The 26,529-nt window shown below is 45.0% G+C and overlaps 1 protein-coding gene across 1 annotated transcript in view; it reads right to left on the bottom strand.

The window, feature by feature from the left end:
- LOC139376980 (vinculin-like) overlaps positions 1 to 26,529 on the bottom strand; it is a 53,602-nt gene that overhangs the window by 18,463 nt on the left and 8,610 nt on the right. The window contains exons 2-6 of the mRNA XM_071120012.1: positions 18,750 to 18,820; positions 6,856 to 7,006; positions 5,521 to 5,629; positions 4,725 to 4,847; positions 4,284 to 4,444 (exon numbers count right to left, since the gene is read on the bottom strand). Of these exons, the coding sequence (XP_070976113.1) occupies positions 4,284 to 4,444; positions 4,725 to 4,847; positions 5,521 to 5,629; positions 6,856 to 7,006; positions 18,750 to 18,820 (615 nt within the window). The remainder of the gene's footprint in view (positions 1 to 4,283; positions 4,445 to 4,724; positions 4,848 to 5,520; positions 5,630 to 6,855; positions 7,007 to 18,749; positions 18,821 to 26,529) is intronic.

Below are 26,529 nucleotides of genomic sequence, written 5' to 3'. Positions count from 1 at the left end.
GGAAATAGGGTGTCATTTGGGACACATACAAGGTTTACTTTATCAAGTGATGAAGCCAGGCTGAGAATTGGGCAGGTGGTTTGAGAGGTGGGGAGAGATAAGAGTAACCAATGCTTTTAAAAACACAAGAAGACACACACACACACACACACACTAACAGTAAACTCCATCTATCCAGCTTTTGCGTTGGGGATTATTAGGTTTGAGGATCACCCAAGGTGAGACAACATCAGAGTGTATATATGGCACCTAGTTAAATCTGCAAGCAAACAACCACTGTTTTTACACACTGACAAATATCTCAGTACTAGAATCAGTCATTTACGTTGACCACTTGACAATTTGAGTGCCTTTGTCCCGGGGGTAAAAATCTATTGTGAAATATATACACTACTACTGTAGAGATCATGATTCATTCCCATTGCCCCTGGGACCAGTTTCCCGGACACTGGATAAGCCCAGAATAAGCCTGGACTAAGAAGCATGCTCAATAGAGAATATCCTTTGAAAGTACTTTTAAGTACAGGAATAGGCTTAACCTGTATTCTGGGAACTGGCCACCTCATCTTACTGGAAAGCAATATGACTCAGCAGTACTCTGGATCAATAGAACACCTAAAGAACATCCTATTACCGGCATCTATAGTGCAGGAGAAGACCATCCTATTACCAACATCTATAGTGCAGGAGAAGACCATCCTATCACCAACATCCCATTACCAACATCTATAGTACAGGAGAAGACCATCCTATTACCAACATCTATAGTACAGGAGAAGACCATCCTATCACCAACATCCCATTACCAACATCTATAGTACAGGAGAAGACCATCCTATCACCAACATCTATAGTACAGGAGAAGGCCATCCTATTACCAACATCTATAGTACAGGAGAAGACCATCCTATTCCCAACATCTATAGTACAGGAGAAGACCATCCTATCACCAACATCCCATTACCAACATCTATAGTACAGGAGAAGACCATCCTATTACCAACATCTATAGTACAGGAGAAGACCATCCTATTAACAACATTTATAGTACAGGAGAAGACCATCCTATTAACAACATTTATAGTACAGGAGAAGACCATCCTATTCCCAACATCTATAGTACAGGAGAAGACCATCCTATCACCAACATCTATAGTACAGGAGAAGACCATCCTATTACCAACATCTATAGTACAGGAGAAGACCATCCTATTAACAACATTTATAGTACAGGAGAAGACCATCCTATTAACAACATTTATAGTACAGGAGAAGACCATCCTATTCCCAACATCTATAGTACAGGAGAAGACCATCCTATCACCAACATCTATAGTACAGGAGAAGACCATCCTATTACCAACATCTATAGTACAGGAGAAGACCATCCTATTAACAACATTTATAGTACAGGAGAAGACCATCCTATTAACAACATTTATAGTACAGGAGAAGACCATCCTATTCCCAACATCTATAGTACAGGAGAAGACCATCCTATCACCAACATCCTATTACCAACATCTATAGTACAGGAGAACACCACTCAGATCAGCTGTTTATGGTATGTTAAGTCAAACTTGAAATAACTAAATGTTAAAGAAAAACATTTATTGTTAAAATAAAACAAATACATTTTCAGAACTTACTGCACATTTTCCCCAAATGTGTAATTCCATTATATTACCATCACTCACATAGCTAGTGCATCTAATATAGTAGCATTCCTAGAGACATTACCATCACTCACATAGCTAGTGCATCTAATATAGTAGCATTCCTAGAGACACTGCAGTGATCTACTACACAAAGACACACGGAACAAGACTGTCATCATCATCATCAACAACACAGACAGAGCTACCAGACATGCTGCTGCTGAATGCACAACCACACAAGGTCGATAGGGGTCGAAAGATGTCGGCTTACCTTCTACAGGGAGGGGGGGGGGGGTCAAAAGAAAGGAAGAACAAAACATAAAGAAATGTTTAACCAGACATACCAACAGAAAAATAGTAAGAAGTCTAGTAAAGAAGAAGTACATCAGAGAGGAGAGTGGGGGTGACAGAGGAGAGTGGGGGTGACAGAGGAGAGTGGGGGTGACAGAGGAGAGTGGGGGTGACAGAGGAGAGTGGGGGTGACAGAGGAGAGTGGGGGTGACAGAGGAGAGTGGGGGGACAGAGGAGAGTGGGGGTGACAGAGGAGAGTGGGGGTGACAGAGGAGAGTGGGGGTGACAGAGGAGAGTGGGGGTGACAGAGGAGAGTGGGGGTGACAGAGGAGAGTGGGGGTGACAGAGGAGAGTGGGGGTGACAGAGGAGAGTGGGGGTGACAGAGGAGAGTGGGGGTGACAGAGGAGAGTGGGGGTGACAGAGGAGAGTGGGGGTGACAGAGGAGAGTGGGGGTGACAGAGGAGAGTGGGGGTGACAGAGGAGAGTGGGGGTGACAGAGGAGAGTGGGGGTGACAGAGGAGAGTGGGGGTGACAGAGGAGAGTGGGGGGGACAGAGGAGAGTGGGGGGACAGAGGAGAGTGGGGGTGACAGAGGAGAGTGGGGGTGACAGAGGAGAGTGGGGGTGACAGAGGAGAGTGGGGGTGACAGAGGAGAGTGGGGGTGACAGAGGAGAGTGGGGGTGACAGAGGAGAGTGGGGGTGACAGAGGAGAGTGGGGGTGACAGAGGAGAGTGGGGGTGACAGAGGAGAGTGGGGGGTGACAGAGGAGAGTGGGGGGTGACAGAGGAGAGTGGGGGGTGACAGAGGAGAGTGGGGGTGACAGAGGAGAGTGGGGGTGACAGAGGAGAGTGGGGGTGACAGAGGAGAGTGGGGGTGACAGAGGAGAGTGGGGGTGACAGAGGAGAGTGGGGGTGACAGAGGAGAGTGGGGGTGACAGAGGAGAGTGGGGGTGACAGAGGAGAGTGGGGGTGACAGAGGAGAGTGGGGGTGACAGAGGAGAGTGGGGGGTGACAGAGGAGAGTGGGGGTGACAGAGGAGAGTGGGGGTGACAGAGGAGAGTGGGGGTGACAGAGGAGAGTGGGGGTGACAGAGGAGAGTGGGGGTGACAGAGGAGAGTGGGGGTGACAGAGGAGAGTGGGGGTGACAGAGGAGAGTGGGGGTGACAGAGGAGAGTGGGGGTGACAGAGGAGAGTGGGGGTGACAGAGGAGAGTGGGGGTGACAGAGGAGAGTGGGGGTGACAGAGGAGAGTGGGGGTGACAGAGGAGAGTGGGGGTGACAGAGGAGAGTGGGGGTGACAGAGGAGAGTGGGGGTGACAGAGGAGAGTGGGGGTGACAGAGGAGAGTGGGGGTGACAGAGGAGAGTGGGGGTGACAGAGGAGAGTGGGGGTGACAGAGGAGAGTGGGGGTGACAGAGGAGAGTGGGGGTGACAGAGGAGAGTGGGGGTGACAGAGGAGAGTGGGGGTGACAGAGGAGAGTGGGGGTGACAGAGGAGAGTGGGGGTGACAGAGGAGAGTGGGGGTGACAGAGGAGAGTGGGGGTGACAGAGGAGAGTGGGGGTGACAGAGGAGAGTGGGGGTGACAGAGGAGAGTGGGGGTGACAGAGGAGAGTGGGGGTGACAGAGGAGAGTGGGGGTGACAGAGGAGAGTGGGGGTGACAGAGGAGAGTGGGGGTGACAGAGGAGAGTGGGGGTGACAGAGGAGAGTGGGGGTGACAGAGGAGAGTGGGGGTGACAGAGGAGAGTGGGGGTGACAGAGGAGAGTGGGGGGGACAGAGGAGAGTGGGGGGGACAGAGGAGAGTGGGGGGACAGAGGAGAGTGGGGGGACAGAGGAGAGTGGGGGGACAGAGGAGAGTGGGGGGACAGAGGAGAGTGGGGTGACAGAGGAGAGTGGGGTGACAGAGGAGAGTGGGGTGACAGGGGACAGGCTGTTGTGCGCTCTTCTCCCGCAGCATTCTGGGAGTGTTTATGTGTATGTGAGCGCACGGTATACAGCTCATGTGAGCCCACATGGCTGTTCAGCAGACTCACAATACAGATCCTGTAGAAGTAGAAGCTGTAGAAGTAGTGGTCTAATGAGCAGTGATTGGTCAAACCATTTACCCTCCTCCTTGTCTGAGACGAGCAGCTCCCGAGGGTCGAAGTGTGTGAGTGGGAGAGAGAGAGGCAAAGACGAGCTGCCCCGGGTACAGATCCAAGATCAGCATTTCCCCCCCAATCCTAACATTAACCGCTAATGTTGCAAAACTGACCCAAGATCAGCATCTAGGGGAAACCTCTCCCTACACCGGCCAAAGACAACCCTGAGGGGGTGTGGTTCTAGCTAGCTCCGTACCTTATTGGCCCAGGCGTCTTCGTCCCAGGAAGTGAGCTGCAGCACCCTGATGATCTCGTTGATCTCAGCACTCATCTTCTCGAAGGTGAAGTTCCTGTTCTTCAGAGACTCCTCTACTCCCTGGCTGCCGGACGTCTTGGTCGTCACAAAGATCTTGATTCCTGTAGTAAGAACACAACAAAAGTGATCACCAGTTTTAAAAAAAGGGATGTTTTTCTTCCAGACTTGTTAAATGTCTAGATAACTGTGAAGATCCAGTATTATTCTGTTAGAGAAACGGTCCCTTGTCAGAATCTGACTGGTGGTAACGGAGTTCTGACAACAGGGGTTCTAGCCCCATCTCAACCTTTCCAGTCCATCTACCCCTCCACAGTCATAAATAATAGAAATATGAATGATCTTTAGAGAGAAGGGAAAGGAAGAGGAGAAGGAAGTCGTCACCTGAGATGAGGACAGGCAGCAACTCCTTGACAGTGTTCATAGACTTGACGAGCATCACGCGGTGTTCTTGATGGGTCAGCTCCTGCTGTCTCTCGTCAATCATCTTGGCCATCTTCGTCATCCCTGGACAGGAACAACCACACGAAGGACCAGTTACATAAGACGTTTCTCTCAAGTCATTTCCACTTCCTGACAACAGGCCATCCATGAAGAGAACATTTCATCAAATCATGACGTCAACACAGCATTTCGCACCAATAGAAACATTTATGCATTCATTGTAAATCGCTTCGGATAAAAAAAAGTGTCAGGTAAATGTCAAATATTATTGGTTATTTAAGCAATAAGGCATGAGGGGGTGTAGTATATGGACAATAGACCACGGCTAAGGGCTGTTCTTATGCACGACGCATCGCGGAGTGCCTGGATACAGCCCTTAGCTGTGGTATAATGGCCTTATATCATAAACCCACGAGGTGCCTTATTGCCCTTATTGCTATCTGGTTACCAACGTAATTAGAGCAGTAAATACAACATGTTTTGTCATACCCGCGGTATATGGTCTGATATACCACGGCTGTCAGCCAATCAGCATTCAGGGCTGGAACCACACAGTTTATATGCATTGCATTATTTAAGTCCTTCTCAGTAGCCAAGGTAACTACGTGGTTATGACTGTGATATGTGGTCGTCTCACCCGGTCTACCTTATGATGAAAGCACTAAACGGAAGTGGCTCTAGATAAGAGCGTCTGCTAAATGACTACGGTGTTAAAATGAAGCTGAAAGGGTCTGACCAGGTCCCAGGTTCTTGGTGTACGTGATCAGATCCTCCATGGATTCCACCACCTCTGCCACGGTCAGGTACTCCAGGATACCTTTACACACACGGATGATTTTACGAACCTGCAATTGATCAAAAAAGGCAACGAAACAGGATCAATAATCTATATTGCTCTAGCTTCTTAGTGACATCTGTATGTTTTAGCGGTTTTGTGCGATACCTTTTGCCTCGATCTATACAGAACAAAAAATGTAAAATACGACACGCATTTCATTGATACCGAGTTACAGTTCATATAAAGGGAATCAGTCAGTTGAAATAAATTCATTAAATTCATCCATGTTACATGTGTTGTTCAGTCTAAAAACACTTTCAGTTTGACGTCTGAATTACCGCTGAAAGGGATTATTATGGAGTGATTATGCTAATGTACTACTACATAAACACCATAAGGAAATAACAAGTCTTCCCTTGTAAAAAAGAGGTCATCGGAGGTCAACTGGAGGAGATCAATAAAAGGTAGAATAAACCCCCACCATCGGTACAGAATGCTAGTTAATGAGGCCTGATAATAACACTGTGCCACTGACATTCCTGCTCTGTCAGCTCCTGACCAGCTGCGCGCGTGTGTGTGCGTGTGTGTGTGCGTGTGCGTGTGCGTGTGTGTGTGTGTGTGTGTGTGTTGTTACTGTGCTCCTCTCCCAATCCCAGTGCTGCCGCATAAACAATTTCCCTGGTTGTATCCCGATTGGCACCCTATTCCCTATACAGTGCACTTTTACTGTCCCTGAGCCCAGGGTGATGGTACGGCTGCCTGGTTGTATCCCGATTGGCACCCTATTCCCTATACAGTGCACTTTTACTGTCCCTGAGCCCGGCCGCCTGTCTCTAAACCGTGCACTGTTTTACTGTCCCTGAGCCCAGGGTGATGGTACGGCTGCCTGGTTTAAGGAACTACCTCTAGCCTGCTGAGATGTGCTGTGTTTTGAGGGAGGAGGGTTATGCCTGTGTGTAATTAATGTTGTTTACAAGACGTTCAGTTTGAGGGTGAGATGAAACTCCTTCCATAACCTAAGGTGCTGTGCTCTACTGTACTCTCCACGCTACTGTACAGTACTCTCCGGTACTCCACTCCTGTACTCTCCACGCTACTGTACTGTACTCTCCAGTACTCCACTCTACTGTACTCTCCACCGTACTGTACGGTACACTCCAGTAATCCACTCTACTGTACTCTCCACGCTACTCTCCGGTACCCCACTTTACTGCACTCTACTGTAAGGTACTCTCCAGTACTCCACTTTACTCTCCACTCTACTGTACGGTACTCTCCAGTACTCCACGGTACCTCAGCCTCGTCGAAGGTGAGCAGCAGGTCAGAGGTGCCAGAGAGGATTCCACGGGAGCCGTCGATGAGGTAATCTCGAGCAGGGACAGAGTAAGGGTCTGCTTTCAACATGGACGCCGCCTGCACCAGCTTGGTGCACGCAGTCTCCACCCTGAGAGAGGGAAAGAGGAACAATGGAAAACAATACCGTTACATAGCTCATTAAGTCTGTATTACAACCGGTAGTGATTGGGAGTTCCCATAGGACAGTGCACAATTGGCCCAGTGTCCGGGGTTTGTCCGGAGTAGGCCGTCATTGTAAATAACAATTTGTTCTTAACCGACTTGCCTAGTTAAATAAAAGGTTAAATAAAAAAAAATTTAAAATGAAAAATGCGTTAGAGACCTATTCATTAGCATCAGTTAGCTAAGAGCCAGTTGGGCATCAAGCCTGGTTTCAGCCCATTTCCTGTTGTTGAACATGATCATGGATATAAGTGTCTGAACATCTCTCACTATATCTATAACATCCCTCATCATCTCTCACTATATCTACAATATATCTGATCATCTCTCACTATATCTACAATATATCTGATCATCTCTCACTATATCTACAATATATCTGATCATCTCTCACTATATCTACAATATATCTGATCATCTCTCACTATATCTACAATATATCTGATCATCTCTCACTGTATTGTAGATATAACACCCCTGATCATCTCTCACTGTATTGTAGATATAACACCCCTGATCATCTCTCACTATATCTATAATATAACATCCCTGATCATTTCTCACTATATATAACATCCCTGATCATCTCTCACTATATATAACATCCCTGATCATCTCTCACTATATATAACATCCCTGATCATCTCTCACTATATATAAACATCCCTGATCATCTCTCACTATATCTATAATATAACACCCCTGATCATCTCTCAATATATCTATAATATAACATCCCTGATCATCTCTCACTATATCTATAATATAACATCCCTGATCATCTCTCACTATATCTATAATATAACATCCCTGATTATCTCTCACTATATCTACAAGATATCTGATCCTCTCTCACTATATCTACAAGATATCTGATCATCTCTCACTATATCTATAATATAACATCTCTGAGCTGGTTTGATGAACATGGCCTCAGTGGTGCACTTCTACTGAAGAGAAGATAAGAAACCTGAAGATAGTGAATTTAAGAAACCTACTAGTCAGCGAAACACAGGCAAGCTCGATATCATAGTTCAATCCTCATACGTGCTGTGTAGGCATGTGTGCTGTGAAGGCATGTGTGCTGTGAAGGCATGTGTGCTGTGAAGGCATGTGTGCTGTGTAGGCATGTGCGCTGTGCATGTGCCTTGTGTGCTGTGCATGTGCATCTGTGCATGTAGGGCATGTGTGCATGTAGGGCATGTGAGGCATGCGTGGCATGTGAGGCATGCGTGGCATGTGAGGCATGCGTGGCATGTGAGGCATGCGTGGCATGTGTGCATGTAGGGCATGTGTGCATGTGTGCATGCATGTGTGCATGTAGGGCATGTGTGCAGGCATGTGTGCATGTAGGGCATGTGTGCAGGCATGTGTGCATGTAGGGCATGTGTGCAGGCATGTGTGCATGTAGGGCATGTGTGCAGGCATGTGTGCATGTAGGGCATGTGTGCAGGCATGTGTGCATGTAGGGCATGTGTGCAGGCATGTGTGCAGGCATGTGTGCATGTAGGGCATGTGTGCAGTACATGTGTATTAGAGGTCGACCGACTATGATTTTAACGCCTATACAGATTATTGGAGGACCAAAAAAAGCAGATATTGATTAAATCTGCCGTTTTTTTTGTTATTTATTTGTAATAATAACAATTACAACACTAAATGAACACTTATTTTAACTTAATATAATACATCAATAAAATCAATTTAGCCCCAAAAAATAAAATGAAACATGTTCATTTTGGTTTAAATAATGCAACAAAAAAGTGTTGGAGAAGAAAGTAAAAGTGCAATATGTGCCATGTAAAATAGCTAAGGTTTAAGTTCCTTGCTCAGAACATGAGAACATATGAAAGCTCGCGGTTCCTTTTAACATGAGTCTTCAATATTCCCAGGTAAGAAGTTTTAGGTTGTAGTTATTTTAGGACTATTTCTCTCTATACCATTTGTATTTCATATCCCTTTGACTATTGGATGTTCTTATAGGCACTTTAGTATTGCCAGTGTAACAGTATAGCTTCCGTCCCTCTCCTTGCCCCTACCTGGGCACGAACACATCGACAACAGCCACCCTCGAAGCATCGTTACCCATCGCTACACAAAAGCAGCGGCCCTTGCAGAGCAAGGGGAACAACTACTCCAAGTCTCAGAGCGAGTGACGTTTGAAACGCTGTTAGCGCGCACCCCGCTAACTATATCGGGAGTTGATAGGCTTGAAGTTCTAAACAGTGCAATGCTTGAAGCACAGCGAAGAGCTGCAGGCAAACGCACGAAAGTGCTGCTTGAATAAATGCTTACGAGCCTGCTGCTGCCTACCACCGCTCAGTCAGACTGCTCTATCAAATCAGACTTAATTATAACACACAGAAATGCAAGCCTTAGGTCATTAATATGGTCGAATCCGGAAACTATCATTTCGAAAACAAAACGTTTATTCTTTCAGCGAAATACGGAACCGTTCCGTATTTTATCTAACGGGTGGCATCCCTTAGTCTAAATATTACTGTTATATTGAAGGTTGTACAATGTTATGTCATAATTATGTACAATTCTGGCAAACTAATTATGGTCTTTGTTATAAATAAATGGACTTCACACAGTTCGCAACGAGCCAGGCGGCCCAAAATGCTGCATAAACCCTGACTGCGCGGAACGCAAGAGAAGTGACACAATTTCCCTAATTATAAGAAATTCATGTTAGCAGGCAATATTAACTAAATATGCAGGTTTAAAAATATATACTTGTGTATTGATTTTAAAGAAAGGCATTGATGTTTATGGTTAGGTGCAACGACAGTGCTAAATCATCACCCGTTTGTCGAAGTAGGCTGTGATTTGATGAGAAATTAACAGGCAGGACACGCTAGATAAACTAGTAATATCATCACCATGTGTAGTTAACTAGTGATTGTGAAGATTGATTGTTTTTTATAAGTTTAATGCTAGCTAGCAACTTACCTTGGCTTCTTGCTGCCCTTGCGTAACAGGTAGCCAGCCTGCCATGCAGGCTCCTCGTGGAGCGCAATGTAAGGCAGGTGGTTAAAGTGATAGACTAGTAACCGGAAGGTTGCAAAAACTCATCCCTGAGCTGACAAGGTAAAAATCTGTCATTCTGCCCCTGAACAGGCAGTTAACCCACTGTTCCTAGGCCGTCATTGAAAATAAGAATGTGTTGTTAACTGACTTGCCTAGTTAAATAAAAGGTGGGGCCTCCCGGGTGGCGCAGTGGTCTAGGGCACTGCACTGCAGCGCTAGCTGTGCCACCAGAGACTCGGGAGGTCCGTGGGGCGACGCACAATCGGCCTAGCGTCCGGGTTAGGGAGGGTTTGGCCGGTAGGAATATCTTTGACTCATCACACTCCTGTGGCGGGCCGGGCACAGTGAACGCCAACTAAGGTCGCCAGGTGCACGGTGCTTCCTCCGACACATTGGTGCGGCTGGCTTCCGTTGGTGCGGCTGGTTGGGTTGTGTTTCGGAGGACGCACAACTTTCGACCTTCGTCTCTCCCGAGCCCGCACGGGAGTTGTGGCGATGAGACAAGATAGTAACCACTAACAATTGGATACTACGAAATTGGGGAGAAAAGGGGGGTAAAATTCAACAAATAAATAAATAAAATAAAAAAGGTATTTTTTAAAAATTATTATTATTTATTTTTGAAATCTGCAAAAAAAAAAGCAGATTTCTGATCGTTATGAAAACTTCAAAACGGCCCTAATTAAATCAGCCATTCCGATCAATCGGTCAACCTCTAATGTGTATGTATGCATCAAACCTCACAGAAACAGGCAACAAGCCAAAGATAAGACACACGTTACAATTCCCACAGAATCCTGACTTCCTGCTAAAGCCTGTGGGACAAACACTCTTCTTCTCTGTTTAAGAGGGAACTGGTAGTATCAGTTTTTGTCCACGGTGCTGGAAGACAAGGCACTGGGTGTGCAGGCAGGGCCAGACAAGCTCAGTTTGACTTTCCACCACGGCGAAGGCAGAACGGTCGCTGGTCTCTTCAAGCCTCTGGTAATGTATGTGCATATTAAAACAGGTTTGTAGTGCTGTTAGCAACGCCAGGGTCGTGTGTTCAATTCCCACTGGGGTCACATATTAATATATGCATTCAACTAAGTCACTTTGGATAAAAGCATCTGCTGAATGTCATGTATAATGTCATGTATAATGTATAATGTCATGTATAATGTCATGTATAATGTCATGTATAATGTATAATGTCATGTATAATGTCATGTATAATGTCATGTATAATGTATAATGTCGTGTATAACATTATATACATGTTAGTGCAGCCAGCAGTGTCCTTCAACAGCATGGAGTCAGACTACAGTCATGTTACGTTATATTACAGGACCAGTCCAGGACCTATGCACGCGCTAATTATAGTGAAGCACACACACAATTATATATAGTTAAAGGAGACACATTCCAGCATGTGTATCTGATGGATGAAGACAACGTGACTTCAAGGCGCCAAATGCGTTCAGGGCGCCTCCGTGACCTCTATGACCTACGCCTGCCAATTGCTTTACATCCATGACCTTGTTGGGTGCCGCGTGACCCCCCCCCCCCCCGACTGTATTACTGGGGTCTACTGAACTGTGCTGACAAGGTTGAGTGTGTATGGCAGAGTCACAGCAAAGCGGCTGTGATTGGTGGAGATTATTCATAGCTCTAGTGGAGTAGGAAGAGAAAAATGTCCCTCTTGATTCATTCATTCAGGGAGTAACGTACTGTAACACTACTGTTTATAATGACAACGTGATATAGATTGAATCCATATGTCCACAGAAAATGACTGGAAATACAATTTGAATAATTTTCTCTTGGGGCTTAGGTTGAGGTTAACCAAGAGCAGCCGTCTACGAAGAAGACCAAATAGAAGCCTACCACTGTTCCTTCCTCCTTTAGTGAGGAGTCCCTCCCTGGACAAATAGAAGCCTACCACTGTTCCTTCCTCCTTTAGTGAGGAGTCCCTCCCTGGACAAATATAAGCCTACCACTGTTCCTTCCTGCTTCCTCCTTTAGTGAGGAGTCCCTCCCTGGACAAATAGAAGCCTACCACTGTTCCTTCCTCCTTTAGTGAGGAGTCCCTCCCTGGACAAATAGAAGCCTACCACTGTTCCTTCCTGCTTCCTCCTTTAGTGAGGAGTCCCTCCCTGGACAAATAGAAACCTACCACTGTTCCTTCCTGCTTCCTCCTTTAGTGAGGAGTCCCTCCCTGGACAAATAGAAACCTACCACTGTTCCTTCCTGCTTCCTCCTTTAGTGAGGAGTCCCTCCCTGGACAAATAGAAACCTACCACTGTTCCTTCCTGCTTCCTCCTTTAGTGAGGAGTCCCTCCCTGGACAAATAGAAACCTCCCACTGTTCCTTCCTGCTTTAGTGAGGAGTCCCTCCCTGGACAAATAGAAACCTCCCACTGTTCCTTCCTGCTTTAGTGAGGAGTCCCTCCCTGGACAAATAGAAACCTCCCACTGTTCCTTCCTGCTTTAGTGAGGAGTCCCTCCGTGGACAAATAGAAACCTCCCACTGTTCCTTCCTGCTTTAGTGAGGAGTCCCTCCCTGGACAAATAGAAACCTCCCACTGTTCCTTCCTGCTTCCTCCTTTAGTGAGGAGTCCCTCCCTGGACAAATAGAAACCTCCCACTGTTCCTTCCTGCTTTAGTGAGGAGTCCCTCCCTGGACAAATATAAGCCTACCACTGTTCCTTCCTGCTTCCTCCTTTAGTGAGGAGTCCCTCCCTGGACAAATAGAAACCTCCCACTGTTCCTTCCTGCTTCCTCCTTTAGTGAGGAGTCCCTCCCTGGACAAATAGAAACCTCCCACTGTTCCTTCCTGCTTCCTCCTTTAGTGAGGAGTCCCTCCCTGGACAAATAGAAACCTCCCACTGTTCCTTCCTGCTTCCTCCTTTAGTGAGGAGTCCCTCCCTGGACAAATAGAAACCTCCCACTGTTCCTTCCTGCTTCCTCCTTTAGTGAGGAGTCCCTCCCTGGACAAATAGAAACCTACCACTGTTCCTTCCTCCTTTAGTGAGGAGTCCCTCCCTGGACAAATAGAAACCTCCCACTGTTCCTTCCTGCTTCCTCCTTTAGTGAGGAGTCCCTCCCTGGACAAAGAGAAACCTCCCACTGTTCCTTCCTGCTTCCTCCTTTAGTGAGGAGTCCCTCCCTGGACAAATAGAAACCTCCCACTGTTCCTTCCTGCTTCCTCCTTTAGTGAGGAGTCCCTCCCTGGACAAATAGAAACCTCCCACTGTTCCTTCCTGCTTCCTCCTTTAGTGAGGAGTCCCTCCCTGGACAAATAGAAACCTCCCACTGTTCCTTCCTGCTTCCTCCTTTAGTGAGGAGTCCCTCCCTGGACAAATAGAAACCTACCACTGTTCCTTCCTCCTTTAGTGAGGAGTCCCTCCCTGGACAAATAGAAACCTCCCACTGTTCCTTCCTGCTTCCTCCTTTAGTGAGGAGTCCCTCCCTGGACAAAGAGAAACCTCCCACTGTTCCTTCCTGCTTCCTCCTTTAGTGAGGAGTCCCTCCCTGGACAAATAGAAGCCTCCCACTGTTCCTTCCCGCTTCCTCCTTTAGTGAGGAGTCCCTCCCTGGACAAATAGAAGCTTAGGAGGCAGTGAGCCTCCCACAGCAGCAACCAGCGCCCCAACACACAGAGAGAGAGAGACTAGAGAGGCAGCGAGCCTCCCACAGTAGCAACCAGCACCCCAACACACACAGAGAGAGTGAGAGAGACAGACTAGAGAGACAGAGACACAGACTAGAGACGAGAGAGAGACTAGAGACGAGAGAGAGACTAGAGAGACGAGAGAGAGAGACTAGAGAGACGAGACTAGAGAGAGACAAGCGAGAGAGAGACAAGCGAGAGAGAGACAAGCGAGAGAGAGACAAGCGAGACAGAGACAAGCGAGACAGAGAGTAGAGAGAGAGACAGAGAGTAGAGAGAGAGACAGAGAGTAGAGAGAGAGACAGAGAGTAGAGAGAGAGACAGAGAGTAGAGAGAGAGACAGAGAGTAGAGAGAGAGACAGAGAGTAGAGAGAGAGACAGAGAGTAGAGAGAGAGACAGAGTAGAGAGAGAGACAGAGTAGAGAGAGAGACAGAGTAGAGAGAGAGACAGAGAGTAGAGAGAGAGACAGAGAGTAGAGAGAGAGACAGAGAGTAGAGAGAGAGACAGAGAGTAGAGAGAGAGACAGAGAGTAGAGAGAGAGACAGAGAGTAGAGAGAGAGACAGAGAGTAGAGAGAGAGAGAGAGTAGAGAGAGAGACAGAGAGTAGAGAGAGAGAGAGAGTAGAGAGAGAGACAGAGAGTAGAGAGAGAGACAGAGAGTAGAGAGAGAGACAGAGAGTAGAGAGAGACAGAGAGTAGAGAGAGACAGAGAGTAGAGAGAGACAGAGAGTAGAGAGAGACAGAGAGTAGAGAGAGACAGAGAGTAGAGAGAGACAGAGAGTAGAGAGAGACAGAGAGTAGAGAGAGACAGAGAGTAGAGAGAGACAGAGAGTAGAGAGAGACGAGTAGAGAGAGACAGAGACGAGTAGAGAGAGACAGAGACGAGTAGAGAGAGACGAGTAGAGAGAGACGAGTAGAGAGAGACGAGTAGACAGAGACGAGTAGACAGAGACGAGTAGAGAGAGACAGAGACGAGTAGAGAGAGACAGAGACGAGTAGAGAGAGACAGAGACGAGTAGAGAGAGACAGAGACGAGTAGAGAGAGACAGAGACGAGTAGAGAGAGACAGAGACGAGTAGAGAGAGACAGAGACGAGTAGAGAGAGACAGAGACGAGTAGAGAGAGACTAGAGAGACGGGAGAAATGAGAGAAAGACTAGTCTCTCTCTCGACAGAGTGACTAGAGGGAGAAGAGCGAGAGAGAAGAGACACAAATGACCTGAGGGTCCAGCAGGAAATGCTTACATTTGCCCACCATAGAGCGGGTGAATGCTAACATTTCGCAAGACTGTGCCTCAAAACCTAAGGTCTACCTGGCCCACCACTCCACCCTGGACTTGAACAGCCTCTATGACCAGGTCCACCTATACAAGGCAGCAGTATCCACCACTCCACCCTGGCCCACCACTCCACCCTGGACTTGAACAGCCTCTATGACCAGGTACACCTATACAAGGAAGCAATCCCAACTTTTACCAGGACCCTGAAGGACGTCACCCTCAACCGCAGCCCTGGCACCTCAGAGTAGAAACAGAGCAGCAGACCCTCCTCACACACCTGAAATGACCAACCCAAACAAACCACGGGCCACACCCTATATAAGCCCCCACATATCAGACCAATGCCCCTTCTGCCCACAGTACATAGTCAATGTACAGTACATAGTCAATGGTAGGCTTTGAGGGGACTCCTGCAGTAGGTACACCTATAACTCATCTCTTGGCAGTAGTACTGTAGACTACTTTATCACTGACCTCAACCCAGAGTCTCTCAGAACGTTCAGTCAGTCCACTGACACCCCTATCAGATCACAGAAAAATCACACTCTACTTGAACAGAGCAATACTCAATCATGAGGCATCAAAGCCAAAGGAACTGAGTAATATTAAGAAATGCTATCGATGGAAGGAAAGTAGTGTGGAAAATTACCAAAGAACTATTAGGCAACAACAAATTAAATCCCTTCTAGACAATTTCCTGGACAAAATGTTTCACTGTGACAGTGAAGGTGTAAACATGGCAGTAGAAAACCTTAAAAGTATATTTGACCTCAGTTTCCCTATCAAATATAAACATTTCAAGCCAACAACCTAAGAAAATGAACAATGACAAATGGTTTGATGATGAATGCAAAAATCTAAGAAAGAAATTGAGAAACCTGTCCAACCAAAAACATAGAGACCGGGAAAACCTGAGCCTAAACCTTCACTACGGTGAATCACTAAAACAATACAGAAATACAGTACAGAAAAAGAAGGAACAGCACGTCAGAAATCAGATCAATGTAATTGAAGAATCCATAGAATCTAATCACTTCTGGAGAAATTGGAAAACACTAAACAAACAACACGAAGAGATGGAGATGTATGGGTAAACCACTTCTCCAATCTTTTTGGCTCTTTAACAAAGAACAAACAGCAAAAACATAGACATGATCAAATACAAACCTTAGAATCAACTATTAAAGACTACCAGAACCCACTGGATTCTCCAATTACATTGAATGAACTACAGGACAAAATTACAAACCCTCCAACCCCAAAAGGCCTGTGGTGTTGATGGTATCCTCAATGAAATGATCAAATATACAGACAACAAATTCCAATTGGCTATAATTAAACTCTTTAACATCATCCTCAGCTCTGGCATCTTCCCCAATATTTGGAACCAAGGACTGATCATCCCAATCCACGAAAGTTGAGACAAATTTGACCCCAACAACTACCGTGGGATATGTGTCAACAGCAAACTTGGGGAAATCCTCTGCATTATTATTAACAGCAGACTCATACATTTCCTCAATGAAAACAATGTACTGAGCAAATGTCATATTGGCTTTTTATCAAATTACCGTACAACAGACCATGTATTCACCCTGCACACCCTAATTGACAACCAAACAAACCAAAACAAAGGCAAAGTCTTTCCATGCTTTGTTGATTTCAAAAAAGCCTTCATTCAGACTCATTTTGGCATGAGGGTCTGCTATACAAACTGATGTGGGGAAAAACATAGAACATTAAGATATCCACACAACAACAAGTGTACGATTAAAATTGGCAAACAAAAATACCTCTTTCCACAGGGCCGTGGGTTGAGACAGGGATGCAGCTAAAGCCCCACTCTCTTCAACATATAAAGAAATTGGCGAGGGCACTAGAACAGTCTGCAGCACCCGGCCTCACCCTACTAGAATCTGAAGTCAAATGTCTACTGTTTGCTAATGCTTCTGTCCCCAACCAAGGAGGGTCTACCACAGCACCTATATATTCTGCACATATTCTGCCAGACCTGGGTCCTGACAGTAAATCTCAGAAAGACCAAAATAATGGTGTTCCAAAAAAGGTCCAGTCTCCAGGACTACAAATACAAATTCCATCTAGACACCGTTGCCCTAGAGCACACAAAAAACTATACATACACCTTGGCCTACACATCAGCGCCACAGGTAACTTCCACAAAGCTGTGAACCATCTGAGAGACAAGGCAAGAAGGGCCTTCTATGCCATCAAAGGGAACATAAATTTCAACATACCAATTAAGATCTGGCTAATACTTGAATCAGATATAGAACCCATTGCCCTTCATGAGGTCTGGGATCAGCTCACCAAAGAATTCACAAAAATGGCATAAACACCAAATTGAGACTCCGCATGCAGAATTCTGCAAAAATATCCTCTGTGTACAATGTAAAACACTAAATAATGCATGCAGAGCAGAATTAGGCCAATACCCGCTAATTATCAAAATCCTGAAAAGAGACGTTAAATTCTACAACCAAAGTTTGGGAAGTGATTCCCAAACCTTCCATAGCAAAGCCATCACCTACAGAGAGATGAACCTGGAGAAGAGTCCCCTAAGCAAGCTGGTCCTGGGGCTCTGTTCACAAACACAAATACACCCCACAGAGTCCCAGGACAGCAACACAATTAGACCGAAGCAAACAATGAGAAAACAAAAAGATAATTACTTGACACATTAAAAATAATTTGACTCCCATATCTACTGAGTGAAATTCCACAGTGTGCCATCACAGCAGCAAGATGTGACCTGTTGCCACAAGAAAAGGTCAACCAGTGAAGAACAAACACCACTGTAAATACAACCCATATTTATGTTTATTTATTTTCCCTTTAGTACTTTAACTATTTGCACATTGTTACAACACTGTATAAATATATAATATGACATTTGAAATGTCTTTATTCTTTTGGAACTTTTGTGAGTGTAATGTTTACTGTTCATTTCAATTGTTTATTTCACTTTTGTTTATTATCTACTTCCCTTGCTTTAGCAATGTTAACATATGTTTCCCATGCCAATAAAGTCCTTAAATTTAAATTGACTCGAGGGAGAGAGAGAACAGGACAGAGAGAGAGAGAGGGAGAGAAAGAGAGAACAGGACAGAGAGAGAGAGAGAGAGAGGAGAGAAAGAGAGAACAGGACAGAGAGAGAGGAGAGAAAGAGAGAACAGGACAGAGAGAGAGGAGAGAAAGAGAGAACAGGACAGAAAGAGAGGAGAGAAAGAGAGAACAGGACAGAAAGAGAGGAGAGAAAGAGAGAACAAGACAGAGAGGGAGAGAAAGAGAGAACAGGACAGAGAGAGAGGGAGAGAAAGAGAGAACAGGACAGATAGAGGGAGAGAAAGAGAGAACAGGACAGAGAGAGTGAGAGACTAGGGGGAGAGAAAGAGAACAGGACAGAGAGAGCGAGAGACTAGAGGGAGATAAAGAGAACAGGACAGAGAGAGCGAGAGACTAGAGGGAGAGAAAGAGAACAGGACAGAGAGAGAGCCTAGAGGGAGAGAAAGAGAGAACAGGACAGAGTGAGAGACTAGGGGGAGAGAAAGAGTACACAAGACAAGATTCAGACATTGTTGTAAATGTCTAAATTGGATAAGACTGTTAGACTGGTAAACGGTAAATAAGGTAATAAAGTTTGTGGGCTGAGAGTTGAGGAGAAGGCAGATATCTTTCATCTACGTACTTGATGAAAGCTGGAGGCATGTCTCTCTTCATTATGTGGTCTTCTGTGGTCTGGACAGTGTCTTTCCCCACCTAGAACACAACAGGAAAACAGGAACAGCACATTAACTGACATAAACACCCTGTAGGGCCAGGTTCCTGGACACAAACGTATCCTACTCAGACCAAGTCATCACAGCACATTAACTGACATAAACCCCCTGTAGGGCCAGGTTCCTGGACACAAACGTATCCTACTCAGACCAAGTCATCACAGCACATTAACTGACAAACACCCTGTAGGGCCAGGTTCCTGGACACAAACATACCCTACTCAGACCAAGTCATCACTTTTAAATTAGCTAATGGAGATTCTCCATTGAGCATTTGGGTCTGAGAAACCGGCACATTGAAATATGTCATGTAAATGTGTTTAACCTTTGGTCTTTAACAACAAACACATATTGCTACATATTGTTAATCATTTTAAAATTGTTTTATTTAACCTTTAAAGGATGATATAAACTATTGCCTCAACACACAGGTCACTGGAGGGGGGAACCTCAACACACAAACACGTGTAAAAGAGCACACATTCACATCTCCCATGACTCGTATCCCCCAGTGTGACCTCAGCGATCAGACACATCCTTCACCACATGAAGCTGTGAGAAAACAAAATGATCCAGACTTCTCATTCATATCAACAGCTGTAGTGTAGATCACTGAAGCACACCGCTTGTAGACTTTCCTAACGGTAATGTTCATCATGCGAAACCCAGGGAGGGAACACGTCCAGGTCTGTCTCTGTGTCAGTCTCTCCCCGGGCCGACAGACATTTGAGCTCCGAGACTGACTGGGAGTGAGGCTAGTTAATGTCTGATTCATATGGAGCTTGTTGGCTGACTGATCACTGGCCCAACCCCTGTTACACACACACACACCGTTTTTCACAGCTCTTCACCCACACGATTATATTCAACTAGTGTGAACATGCCCACAACTACACAAGCACACGACTCCAACTTGATCAGCTTCTTCTGCTGTGTATAACATAAAAGGATGTACAATTATATTTAAGGCATTTTTTTTTAAATAAGAGTACAAAATATATTTTTATAAGATATACATTTTTGAGAGTTCTCATAAGGCCACCTCACCACTAATGCCAGCCAGCCTATTGGAGGGCTATGACTAAGAGCTTCTGAAGCTAGTTGTTAGGAATATGCCATTAGTGGGGGAGGTTAAAGTTCAAGGATAACCAACTGTTCCACCAGCTCATTACAGTCCTCCATTCCAGAGAGCTGACGTCATGGAGTCAGAGTGGGGCTGAACCAGATCCCCCTGACCTCATTACTGTCTTCTCATTGGTCCAGTGTGAAAGTAGGAGTCGAGTGTCCACCTACACCGTTCGTAAATTCAACACAAGAGGTGGAAGTAGAACTAAAAGTGGAGTGAGGCTGAAAGACTAGGCCACAGCCAGGGCATGAAGTTAAAAAATAAAATAAAAACTTCCTAACCCTATGAGTTATTGGGAATGTAGAGAGTACTGTCGAGGTGTCAGCTCAAGGATGACTCTAAACTGTAATGGCACAGCCAATCCAGAAAGCTGTCGTACTACAGAAGCACAGGTCCTCCCGCATTTCATTGGTCCAGTGGGAGTTAGTGAGCGTTTGTAAATTAAACAAAAAAGGTTGATGCCAGGCTAAAAGTGGAGCAACTGCCAGCTCTCTCGGAGTGAGGTGGGAGCGAACATGTGCCAACCTGGCATTCCTGCCTTGAGAGGCTCTGAACAAAAGCCATAATTAACTGTCCAGCGTTCCAGGGTAGTTAGAGAGCCGTTCAACTAAAGCCATAATTAACTGTCCAGCGTTCCAGGGTAGTTAGAGAGCCGTTCAACTAAAGCCATAATTAACTGTCCAGCGTTCCAGGGTAGTTAGAGAGCCGTTCAACTAAAGCCATAATTAACTGTCCAGCGTTCCAGGGTAGTTAGAGAGCCGTTCAACTAAAGCCATAATTAACTGTCCAGCGTTCCAGGGTAGTTAGAGAGCCGTTCAACTAAAGCCATAATTAACTGTCCAGCGTTCCAGGGTAGTTAGAGAGCCGTTCAACTAAAGCCATAATTAACTGTCCAGCGTTCCAGGGTAGTTAGAGAGCCGTTCAACTAAAGCCATAATTAACTGTCCAGCGTTCCGGGGTAGTTAGAGAGCCGTTCAACTAAAGGTTAGGGGAGCAGGAGAGAGTTCTTTTTAGATGTAGGACACACACTGAGTGGACTTCAACTAAAGGACCAGAAAGAAGGGAAACTGGACATCTTACCCCCCCGCACTTTTGAAAATCACCAACTAGAGAATCATTTTTGGGGGGACAATTGAGACATGGATTGTGTATGTGTGCCATTCAGAGGGTGAATGGGCAAGACTAAATATTTAAGTGCCTTTGAACGGGGTATGGTAGATTGTGCCAGACGCACAGGTTTGTGTCAAGAACTACAACGTTGCTGGGTTTTCACGCTAAACAGTTTCCCACATAAATAAAGAATAGTCCACCAGCCAAAGGACATCCAGCCAACTTGACAGAACTGTGGGAAGCATTGGACTCAACATGGGCCAGCATCCCAGTGGAACACTTTTGACACATTGTAGAGTTCATGCCCCGATATTAGGAAGGTGTTCTTAATATTTGGTATACTCAGTGTATATAGTTCATCTCTGGATCTCATCATCAAATGATTTAGACCAGTGGTTCCCAAACTTTTTATTGTCCCATACCCCTTCAAACATTCAACCTCCAGCTGCTACCCCCTCTAGCACCAGGGTCAGCGTACTCTCAAATGTTGCTTTTTGCCATCATTGTAAGCCTGTCACACACACACAATACATTTATTAAACCTAAGAATGAGTGTGAGTTGTCATAACCCGGCTCGTGGGAAGTGACAAAGAGCTCTTATAGGACCAGGGCACAAATAATAATCATTTTGCTCTTTATTTAACTTTTTATGGCTGCAGGGGGCAGTATTGAGTAGCTTGGATGAAAGGTACCCATATCAAACGGCCTGCTCCTCAGTCATAGTTGCTAATATTTGCATATTATTATTAGTATTGGATAGAAAACACTCTGACGTTTCTAAAACTGTTTGAATGATGTCTGAGTATAGCAGAACTCATATTGGCAGGCAAAATCCTGAGTTGAAATCAAAACAGGAAGTCAGAAATCTGAGCTTGTATGTATTCACCAGAGTCCCCAATGAAATCCCCTTGAGATATGAATGATGTCGCACTGCCTAGGGGTCTCACTAGATGTCAACCATCAATAGAAATTATAATGAGGCTTCTATGTTGTTGTGGGAGTGAATGAGAGCAGAATATATCAGATGTCCATCAAGCAGCCATTTTGTGATCGCGCTTTTTCCTCATAGTAGTCACTTGCGTTCCATAACGTTTCCGTAAAGCGGTTGCATTAAGGAGAGGTATATCTATAATTCCACGTGTATAACTTGTATTATCATCTACATTTATGATGAGTATTTCTGTTGAAACGATGTGGCTATGCAAATTCACTTGATGTTTTTGGAACTAGTGAATCTAAATAGCCAATGTAAACTCAGGTTTTTTGATAATAATATGAACTTTATCAAACAAAACATGCATGTATTGTGTAACATGGAGTCCTATGAGTGTCATCTGATGAAGATAAAATTAGTCACTAACCTTGAATTATCTTTATTTCTGGTTTTTCTGAATGCTATATTTTGCTGGAAAATGGCTGTGCTTATTGTGGTTTGGTGGAGACCTAAAATAAATCGTTTGTAGTGCTTTTGCTGAAAAACCTATTTGAAATCGGACACTTTGGTGGGATTAACAACGAGAATAGCTTTAAAATGATATGAAACACATGTATGTTTTAGGAATTGTAATTATGAGATTTGTTTGAATTTGGCGCCCTCTATTTTCACTGGTAGTTGTCATATCGATCCCGGTATCGGGATTGCAGCCATAACAGGTTAACCATCTTACACATAAAATGTTATTTGTTCATCGAAAATTGTGAATAAATGACCACAGGTTAATGAGAAGGATGTGCTTGAAAGGATGCACATAACTCTGCAATGTTGTGTTGTATTGAAGAGAGTCTCAGTCTTAAATCATTTTCCACACAGTCTGTGCCTGTATTTTGTTTTCATGCTAGTGAGGGCCGAGAATCCACTCTCACATAGGTACGTGGTTGCAAAGGGCATCAGTGTCTTAATTAACAGTGCGATTTGCCAAGGCAGGATACACTGAGCCCAATCCAGAAATCTGACAGTGGCTTCTGATTAAATTCAATTTTTCACAGAACCACTTGTTGCAATTTCAATGAGTCTCTCTTGTTCAGATATCGGTAAGTGAACTGGAGGCAGGGCATGAAAGGGATTACCAATCCAGTTGTTTATGTCATCCATTTCAGGAAAGTACCTGCGTAATTGCACACCCAACTCACTCAGGTGCTTCACTATATCACATTTAACATTGTCCCTAAGCTTGAGTTCATTTGCAGACAAAAAAATACAATGATGGAAAGACCTGTGTGTTGTCCTTGTTAATGCAGACAGAGAAGAGCTCCAACTTCTTAATCATAGCCTCAATTTTGTCCCGCACATTGAATATAGTTACAAAGAGTCCCTGTAATCCTAGATTTAGATTATTCAGGCGGGCAAAAGCATCACTCAGATAGGCCAGTTGTGTGAGAAACTCATCATCATGCAGGCGGTCAGACAAGTGAAAATGATGGTCAGTAAAAACAACTTTAAGCTCATCTCGCAATTCAAAAAAAAAATTCAATATTTTGCCACTTGATAATCAGCGCACTTCTGTATGTTGTAAAAGCATTACATGGCCGTTGCCCATATTATTGCATAGTGCAGAAAATACACAAGAGTTCAGGGGCCTTGCTTTAACAAAGTTAACCATTTTCCCTGTAGTAACCAAACATCTATCAAGGTGTCCCTTGCCAGCAAGAGCCTCTCGGTTGATGCTGCAATGTACCCAAGTGGCGTCGAGAGTAATTGCTTGCACGTGCGTTACCACCCCACTGTCTCCCTGTCATGGCTTTTGCACCATCAGTACAGATACTTCGACTCAAGTATGACAATTCGGATACTTTATCCACCACTGAATATTTACTATAAAAAATTCCCATATCATGCAGCCCTACCTGGCCCTGTATGGTTGTTGTAATGACGGACCTGTTGAGGAAATGAGCTCAGTGTATTTTGCTAATCTCTCGTATCCAATCACTGTTTTCTTAAGACATTTCCTTACAGTGATATCCTGTTCAGGGTGAGGGCAAGTTCAGACAAGATGGCTTCTATGGACACAGTATAGACTTCTGAAATAATAGGAAGGGGATCGTTGCCTGAATACACCTGACTTAGGAAATACACAGTAGCTGAAAAGAAGTCTTTGAAAAGACCGAAACAAAAAGTATGTTGTTTTCTCTGAGAATAGTGTTCACTTTCAGGCACAGTAGGGGGGGTTTCACAAAGCAAAAGTGGCTTCTTAGGAGTGAATCTTATTATTCCTAATTTCCCACCTCCCTCTCTTCATGTAGACCAACAACAGCCCTGATCCCAACAACTCAGTACAAATAGAATGTTTCTGCACTCATTCCAGCTGAAGGGCGTGGCGGCTGTATTCTGATCTCCAATCCCAACCAGAAACCGACTGATTAGGCAACACACAGGCATGCAAGGCCGAAGCACGTCTATTTTTTTAATAGAACTTTACTAAAAGGACAAGAAGAGCACAGGTGGATAGGTAATGGATAGGTAATTCTTCATTTCAAAAATAGATGATTCTGTCTGCACACTGAAAAAAAAAATGTATATTCAGACTAGGTAATTGTTAATGTCAACTTGTTTATCCATTCGCTGGCTCAGACGGTCATTGTGTCAGTATGCTGTCACATACCACACAGCCTGATGTCAAGCTGGCCCCCCAGCCAGACAGGGTCTGGGGTGGAAACGTTGACACTCCTATTTCCAGCTGCCAACAGAACAGCACAGACCAGTGCAGCGTTGTGAAGGAGATAGATAAAGTGGCCCGGACCAACAGAACAGACAAGGCATTGTTGACATGCACCCAGGGACTCTCAAAGCCTGGAGGACTGGGACACAGAGAGACAGCCTGGCTTTCAGATGTGAAGCTAGTTCTTTCTATGGTTACATTCTATTAGACCTAAGTGCACCCAACGCCATCTAACAAACGTCTGCTCTGAATGTGTTATGGAACGGAAGTACGTGCCCATAACTCTGTAATAGAAAAGTATGTAGTATCCAAATGTGTTCCTGTTCACAGGCAGCATAGCATGCGTGAAGCTAAGAGATATTTAACGTTGCAATGAGTTTTGATGAAATTGTCGTGGAAATTTTACACATGGGACACTTGAAGTCAATCTTAAATTAATCATTGATGCACCATAGTGAACGTCTGTCAGGAGCTCTACAGGGACAGTCCCGTTAATTCTCTTAAATATTGCAGACAAGTTATATTTGCATGATTTAGCTTATTCATCATTCATAATTAATTCATCATTAACATTTGCTTCATTCATTCATACCAATACTGGTTTATGCATGTGACAGACCAAAACCTCACAAGGCTTCTTCTCTCTAAGCTGAGACCCTGAAACAGATATATTTTGTTCTCAAAACAAGGTTCTGGGCGTACTGCCAAATTGCAGATACTGACAGTGAAGATTATTTCAGTTACATGCATGAAATTGTTTTTTAGAAAAGCACAAACATAACATTTTCCATCACAAAGTCTTGTCAGATCTTACCAAATCTGCAGACCTCTCCAGAGAACACAGAAGACAGTTATGGCTAAACCCTCCAACACAGCCTCACCGTGTAGTTGTGTTACGAGGTGGTAAACAGGACAAGATCAGGTGGTATCAAATGGCATCAGAGGAGTAATGATAAGTGATGGTCAGCTAGCTAGCGGAGTATACATAGATTAGGGGTGTGAAAGCTAAGAAAAATCCCATGTGTGTTTTTTTTTTACCCCACTAAAATGTATTTGTGGGCTATAGCCTAACTAGACGACAGGCTATAAAGGCCTGGAGAAATCTGTAATGTAAATAAAACCAGAGAGGAAGAGGTGAATTAGCGAGGCATGCAAGACTGATTACCACGACATATGTGCACCACATTTTTTTCTGCCTGCCCCCTCCTCTCTCTCTCTCTCCCTCTCCCTCTCCCTCTCCCTCTCCCTCTCCCTCTCCCTCTCCCTCTCCCTCTCCCTCTCCCTCTCCCTCTCCCTCTCCCTCTCCGGCTCGCCTGGGGGCGTATGCATTACGTCGATTCTGTTGCAAAACGTCTATTAAAACGGAAGGAAATGGGGAGGGATCTATCTGAATTTGCTCAGAGTCTTGAGAGTAATCTATTGACACAGCTTTAGAGCTTCACCATACACCACAACTAAATGTGCCAAATGGCACCCTATTCCCTACATAGTACACTACTTTTGGCCAGCGTCTTATGGGCCCTGATCAAAAGTAGTGCACTATATAGGGAATATGGTGCCATTTGAGACATGCGTACACCACATAACTGAGGTGACTCGATGGAACACAAATATTTGGGTGGTTTCTTGACATCTGACTACACACCAGTCTCCTGGCTGTTGTGGTCTAGGGCCATCAGATGTATCACTGCTGAGGACCGAGGGAGAGCTCATCACCACCCAGCAGAGTTTTAGTTCAGCTAGTCTCTCTCTTTCCCTCCCTCGGTCCCTCCGTCCAGTGTACTAACGGCTGCTGGA

This window comes from Oncorhynchus clarkii, chromosome 20 (genome assembly GCF_045791955.1).
Source record: "Oncorhynchus clarkii lewisi isolate Uvic-CL-2024 chromosome 20, UVic_Ocla_1.0, whole genome shotgun sequence".
NCBI classification, from domain to species: Eukaryota; Metazoa; Chordata; class Actinopteri; order Salmoniformes; family Salmonidae; genus Oncorhynchus; species Oncorhynchus clarkii.
The sequence above is the reverse complement of the archived record's forward strand: the minus strand, read 5'-3'. Positions and strand labels throughout refer to the sequence as shown.